Source organism: Pteropus alecto, unplaced genomic scaffold (assembly GCF_000325575.1).
Source record: "Pteropus alecto unplaced genomic scaffold, ASM32557v1 scaffold186, whole genome shotgun sequence".
Taxonomy (NCBI): domain Eukaryota; kingdom Metazoa; phylum Chordata; class Mammalia; order Chiroptera; family Pteropodidae; genus Pteropus; species Pteropus alecto.
The window spans coordinates 537460-544602 of NW_006439190.1; the positions used below are offsets into that span (position 1 = coordinate 537460).

General features: G+C 43.3%; 1 protein-coding gene across 15 annotated transcripts in view; it reads left to right on the forward strand.

Annotated features, from left to right (window-relative positions):
• The first annotated feature begins 400 nt into the window (after nt 1-400).
• CHST10 (carbohydrate sulfotransferase 10) overlaps nt 401-7143 on the forward strand; it is a 26833-nt gene continuing 20090 nt past the window's right edge. For 3 of the 15 annotated variants that reach the window (XM_015592738.2, XM_015592737.2, XM_015592741.2), the window contains exons 1-2: nt 402-609; nt 2411-2478. Coding sequence is in view for 5 of the 15 variants with exons in the window: in XM_025049810.1 (XP_024905578.1) it covers nt 889-962; nt 2411-2478 (142 nt within the window). In the remaining 10 variants the exon portion in view is untranslated. Of the gene's footprint in view, nt 610-633; nt 963-2410; nt 2479-5655; nt 5768-7143 lie in introns of those variants that run through there. The other 12 variants (XR_003047547.1, XM_025049810.1, XM_025049811.1 and 9 more) reach the window with 11 other exon arrangements.

The window sequence follows — 7143 nt, forward strand, 5'->3', positions numbered from 1 at the left end:
CCACTTTTGCTAGGTAGGCTGATTAGAAATGCTCGGAGGTACCTCACTTTTCAGTTTAAAAAAATTTTTTTTTCCTTTCTCAAACACTAAACCTGTGTTCGGGCTGGAGACCTGATGGGACGTGGTCTGGCCTCACGTCTCCACGTCTCTAATTTCCTGGGATGTAATTTGTTTTCACGGGGAGGTAGGCAAGCGCAAGGCCTGGGCGCAGAACCCCGCACAGGCGACGCGACCAGGAGATAAAGTCCCTGGATCCCTCAGCCGCGCATCCTCACTCCTCTGCGGCCCCAAGCAGCGCGCGCACGACGGGGACGCGCACGGACCGCTGGCGGCGCGTATAGACGCGCGTGGGCCGCGGGGGGCGGTGGCGGCCTCGCCCCCTTGAGGGCCTGGCGCGTCGGGCTTCCGTTTTCCGGTGTGGCGTCGGTCTCCTCCCAGGCCGGGTGGGCAGGCGGAGCGGAGGCCTTCGGGCGGGGCAGGCCTCCCAGGCTCCGGAACAGTGGGACCTGTGTGCTTGGCCCCCAGGTGCGCGAGGCCGAGTCGAGCTTCGCCCCAGGGCCGCCCAGGGCTCCGACTCCACGGAGGGTGAGCGCCGGGCGCGGCAGTGGGGTAGGTTCCACAGACCCCCCCAGACCCAACCCCCACCCCACCGGGTGGAAGGAAAACCAGGCAAAGCGGCTTTTCTTCGCGAGAAGCAAGCATCCCAAGGTGTTTGGCGGCTCGAAGACCTCCATAGCTGGCGGGATTAATTATTGAATGAGGCGGCGTCCTTGTTGCGGGACGCTGTGCTCGCTGGATTATGGATATTCAGTGATGATCTATCATTCACTTCTCTCGTCTTTGGCCAAGATTTTTGCATTTGTATTTGGGGGCGGAAAGAGGAATTAAATGTTCCATTTGGAGTGCAAGGGACATGCAGGAAAGAGGGACGACGGGCGGCCTTTCCTACGTGCATTGTCTTGGTGGGTGAGCGGAGGGGACGGTTGCAAATGCGTGTTCCCTCAGTGCTCTCAGCTCTGATTTTGACAGTCGCGAGGCCTGTCAAAAGTTGGAGGTTGAGGCAGACGTTTCTGCACTTCTGGCTGGGAAGATGAACCAGGTTTTCCGAAAGCTGTCGTTTTGTTTTCCAAGTCGACTAAAGGCAGGAAAGGGATGGCAGTGAATAGAAAGCAGCGGGCCAGATTCTGGTTAGCTCAGCCGGAGCAGTGTCATAAAGGGGTTTTTGTCTCCAGCACCCAAAGTCTAGGGCTTTGAGCCATAAAGAGTTGGGTATTGGTCAATTTTAACTGCTCGAAAGAGAAATGTGTCAGACATTCTTAAAACTAGGCAGCCGAGTTTAGCTCCTGCGCTGATCTCCAGCACCTACTTAACTCCGTCTTTTCAGTGACTGGGTGGGTGAAAGAGAAAAGACACAAAGAGGAATGGTTTTCTCTCGTTTCTCTCCATTAAAATGAGGGCATAGCCCATCTTTGGTTGAAACTGAAATTTCAAGATGGAAAGAAAAAAATCTTTCCACCTTTGCTCTTGACCCTGAAGAAAAGACTCTCAAAGAAATACCCGAGAGAAAAATTCTTTCCTTCGTAGGAATGCTTGCAAAACTGAACAAAAAAAGGAAAGAATTAGTAAATATCCTAGGCCATTTGCAGTTATATTCAGATCATTTCTTAAAAGCTTAAGGTTATACAATAAAAAGATGGGAGAGAGATGAATACAGGGCCTTAGAGATTACAAAAGCCAGGAGTCTGTTTTGTCCTGATCCAGGTCTGGAAGAATCTGGCTGTCAGTACATAAAGCTTAACTTTTCTATCTAGCATGAAATTGCTTTTTATCTTCACATTAAATTCTTTAGAAGGAACACAGTAGACTATACTCCATGCATCCCAGGAAGCTTGGACTGTGTTTTGTGTTAAATGAGTTGTGTGCTTATTTTGCCAGCTAACTAACCCTGTTAAATCTGTAATCTCTCTAATTCCATGAGTTTGATTTCCAATTATTCATTCATGATATGACATTTGGCTAAAATTTGCTGGGGTGTTAATGCCTGAAGAAATATAAAACCCAGAGTATACTTTGTATTAGAAGATTTGATCATCTTATACAGGAATCCTTTATCTAATATCAAACATATAAAACAGGTATAATTAAATTTTGCTACAAAACATATTTCATTTTTCATACTACGTTGCAGGGTAGTCTTTTAAATAGCTAGCTCTTTTGGTACATTTAGAATATTTATTCACTTACCAAGAAATCCAAATGCAACCCACCTCTCTAAGAGACCTGTTGTGCAAAATATGCTTGAGTTATCAAAGTGGTTAAATATTTCCACAAGTATAAAGCAAATTGTGTTAAGTAAGTTGATCTTGTCACTTCTAATGGTGCTTATTTATTTTTTAATTGTTCTATACAGTGATAGAAGGAACCAAGAACCTCGGGAAAAGGGAATACTGCAGGAAAGTGGACCCCAGGCCTCAGTAGGTATGTGAAGAAGAATGTGAGATCACTAGTTATTTGAGGCTTGTGTCATGTAGTATTCTCATTGCTTCCTTTCTTGCTCTCATGGAGATTTTAGGAAACTTAAACCTCTTAGATAGGAGTATGTACATTGGTACTTAAAAGAAATGTTTTCTTAAATATAATAATAGGAGCAAGCTCTCATGCTGAGATTAGTTGAGTTTTGTACCTGCTAAGAGTGCTTCCTGACATGCAATGAGCCCCACATAGGTATTTGATGTTTATTATTACTATTCATGAAAATCTGTCTTAACCTCACATCTGTTCTGCATCTGGACGGAGGAGTATGTTTTCATTCTGGTAACTAAGGATGATCATTCTAAAAGAAACTTATGAACTTAGATTGAGAGAAACCTTTACTATGAATCTAAAAATCACAGTGACCATAATAGAACTTTATATATATTATAAATTTATATGCAATATTTTATTAGGTTGTAATTTAATGATATTATTGATTAGGTAATATATTTCAGTTCAAAACCAAAAGGTATGGAAGAGTTGATTTGATTTGTGGAATGACCCCTGTTGCTACAGCCTTTGGCTATCTAGTGTCCTTTCTTCCCACAAGTGTTCCCAGGATTACCAGTTCCTTGGGTGTTGCCAGATTATTTTTGTGAAGTGTCCTGGATATCTTTTGATAGAATGTTTTAAAAACTGCACATATGATCCATTCCCTGGAGTACATATGTGATTGGGGGTGGGGATCCAGGAGTTTCCATCTCAGTAAAGGACCATTGACAGGATTCTTCACCAGGGCCATGTCCTTTGCCTCTTCATCAGTGCGTGAGGGACACTAGCCTCCTTGCTGGTCTTGGGATTCTGGGACTCAGACCAAGCTCTTTGCCCAGGTGGCTGCATGATCTATTTCCTCACTCTGTTCTGCCTCTTCTCAAGATTATCCCTTCTGAGAGGTTCTCCCTTTATCCTTTACTCTTTGTTATTATTGATGGCTCTCAGTGCCTGGTGTGATCCTATACATTCATGGCTGTTTATTTATGGTCCGTCTTCCTCTATTAGAATCAAGTACTATGAGAGCAGGAAGTGTGTGTTGCCTTACATATCCCTAGGGCCTAGAACAGCTCCTGGCCTAGAGCAGACCGACCATTGGTAAATATTGTTAAACAAATGACATTTGGAAAAAAGCTGTTTTAAACAGAATTAGATGGGCTTATTTACTACGGGACTTTTCAGAACCTTTAATAAGTGAATGTACATAGCACAAGTGGAGCAGGGCAGAGGGGAGTCAAGCTCTTCAGCATAAAATCAGAAAGGCTTTGTGCTTTGGGTGACAACTCAAACACTGGGGAAAAAAGCCACTGGCAAGAATGTTATTGGCAGTTGCACAAAATGGATTTACGAGCATCATTTTGAAAATGCAGAGGAGAGAGAGTTTGCACCAAAATATGGTAATAGTCCCATTGTTAGATGTAAATGCATGCTGTCTTTCTTTTAGTTTAGAGAGAAAAAAACAGATTAGTATTTCTTGTGTGTTTAGTTATGTTCTTGCTTCCCTGTCCCTGCGTTCCCCATAAGGTCTTAAGTTCCTTACGGATTTCAGCGAGCCCATCCCTGTGACTTGGGTTTAGATCCTGCCATCTTGACACATGACAATCCCCTTTAATAACTAAAGAAAAGCTCTGAAGATGGATATCTGAGTCCTGGGGGCCTGGGTAGCACACCGTGACCATAGGGGACCTGGCCCACACTTGGGTTTGCCATAGTTGGCTGCAAGAGAGACTTTGGGAGTTGTCTTTGCTCCTTGAACAAAGGAGAGTTAATTACAAAAAATGTCAGGCTTTGTAAAGGCCATTTGTCACTGGGCTGCAGGGAGAGCAGCAGCCCTTGGCAGAGCCATGGAGAACTGTTGATGTCAGCCCAGTCTCTGCAGATAGAAATAGCGAGCCTTGTGGTGTCATCCATGGATAGGAGGCAAGCCCCTTGGGGAGCTGGTGCAGACAGTGGAGAAGGCTTAGGGGAGCTGGGACTAAGGGAATTTGGAATGCCTTTCTTTTTGCTTAAAAAAACGGGAGCAAATTATTGTTTCTCCAAGGTCAGACCAAACCATAATTCTACATAGTTAGTTACCTATAGATGGCTGGAAAAGAGAGTAGATGGGAACAGTGATGGAGGTCTTTGATTCTAATTAAACATCTTTTTAAGCTGTTTTTCCAGAGCTCATGTAATTTAGATCATCAATAGAGTCTAGTTGACAGATACTCTTTTGCAACCAATTTTCCTTCTTAAAATGAAAGGAGGTGATAGGATACTATTATGTTAGAATGCCTAAAATCTGCATTTTTAACAAGATCCCTGGGGGTGGTTCCTGTGCACATTAAAATTTTTGAGGGGCTAAGGGCCTGGACCAGCAGTTCTCAGTTTTGGTTGCTCACTGGAATAGTGGGCAGAACTTTTAAAACTTGCCTGGGATCCATCTCCAGAGATTGGTCTTGGCTCTGGTGTTCTTGGGGCCCAGGGATTGCCATGGTGTTTTAAAAGCTTCCCAGGTGATTCTAATATACAGCCAGGTCTGGGAATCACTGCCCTCAATATCACGTCAGACACTACTAGGTAGATATTTAGGTTCAGAATGCATGAAATCTGAAAGCAAAAACATGCCACAGCTAACTGGACCTACTCTTTAGGGTTCATAAGAACATAATCCATTATATGTTGTGGTTCTTACTGGTTCATTTGTTGTTTTGAGAGACCTAGATGATGGTGTGTGATGTGGAACACTTGACTGGGCTTGGTAGTGCCTGGTTAGAATATTCCCACTCCAGTGATGAATATGGCCTTGGGACTGGGGAATGGCCCACTGGAGAGAGTTACACTTTATATTTTTGACTCTGCTGCCAGAGAAATAACTTCAAAATTTGAGTCAGATCATGACACTGTCATTCCTCTTCTCATGTAAAACTCTCTCCAGTGGCTCTCCATTGCTCACAGGCCACATAACAGCCAAGGCCCAGTGTTGTCTGCCCACATCTTCTCTGGCTAATCTGTAACCAAGCTCTGGAAACTCAAGCCAAACATGGCCTTCCTTCAGTTACTCAGGGGTTCCCAGCTTGCTCCCTCGTATGCCTGGCTTCTGTTCCGTGCTATTCCCCAGTCCTGAAATCTGCCCCTTTTCTCCCTTAGGTAACTGTGCTGTCCCCGACTTCTCCACCCAGGTGATGTCCCCTTTTATTTTCCTCTCGCAGCACCACGTCCTTCTGCCTCATACCACCTCATACCAGATTCTTTGATATGTGTGAGTCTCTCCATTAGTCAGCAAGCTCCGTGAGGACATGAACGTGTGTGTTTGGTTTGGGACTCAGTGTTACTATATCCCTGCACCTATTCTGTTGGGTAGATGAATACATCTTACGCAGTGAACTTGATAATTATTTTTAGGTAGTGTCCTTAAAATTACATGCAGGTGTATATCTGCCTCTGTTGGCGTGTCATGTGTTGTAAACTATAGAGATATTGGACCTGAGAGAGGGGGTGTTTTGAGAAGAACCAGGCTTCATTTTGCTAGTTCTAGCTGGCTGACATAGCATGCGACTTGGAGAACAAGTCCCAGTTTATCTAAATTTTTAACCAACTCACCTTGACAGCTTTTCACTGGAGTCTGTGTATAATTTGTGAATTTTCTTGCTATAAGACTACAAGATAAAAGTGCTTAAAAATTAGGTATATCTCTCCACCCTGGGCTTTACCACCAGTGTGTGCCTCCTGGTGTGATGAAAGCCTCCATGTGTAGTAGTACTATAATTTCTTGCAGGCCCCAGGTAAACTTGCCTTCCCCCCTTCCCTGGTCTGCCCTGCGTGGGCTTGAGCAGGGAAGACCCTGCTGCTGCTCCTGTCTGTATTTGACGTAGGAAACATGTAATCACCCAGGTGGAGGAGCAACTCTGGGATGGGAGGGGATTAAAGCCAAGCAGGGGCATGGAGGGCCTCCAACCTTTTTTGTAACACTTTATTTCCATTAAAATAACTCAAGTACAGTAAAGCCGTTAGAGCTGAGCTTCTGTAAATCGGTGAAGCCGTTAGAGCTGAGCTTCTGTAAATCGGTGCTTATTATATCATTCTCTCTACTTTTAGTTTTAAATATTAAATCATTTTAAAAACTGAAAAGTCATAAAGACAGATGTATTTACCAGATATTCAGATACATATTGAATTTGTCACTTCAGCCCATTCTTTCCTCGCCAGGGAAATATTTCCCCTCTTTTCCCATACTTCACAAAGTGGTAAGGAAACTTCAGTTGGTAAAAATGAAGTAGAAAAAATTAAATGGCAGAAATAAAAACAGCAGGGTCCTGGTATATTGGTGGCATTTTCTATATTTTATTGGTTTTTATTATAAAATGTATACATACTTATTGCAAAAATGTTTTTAAAATACAAAATTGTGCCAAGCAAAAAATGACTCCATTTATCCTCTCATTTTATTCTGTGCATTACGTGTATGTGTGTGTGTATGTAATCATATGTTCACACATATATAATTTTTTTAACAAGATCATACATTCAGTTTTGCAGCTTTCCCTCTTTTGTTTACTGATATATCTGGACACTTTGGATCTCTGTCATTGGCATATCTTTTGGCATAGAGTTTTATTTAAAATTAAAATGACTTTT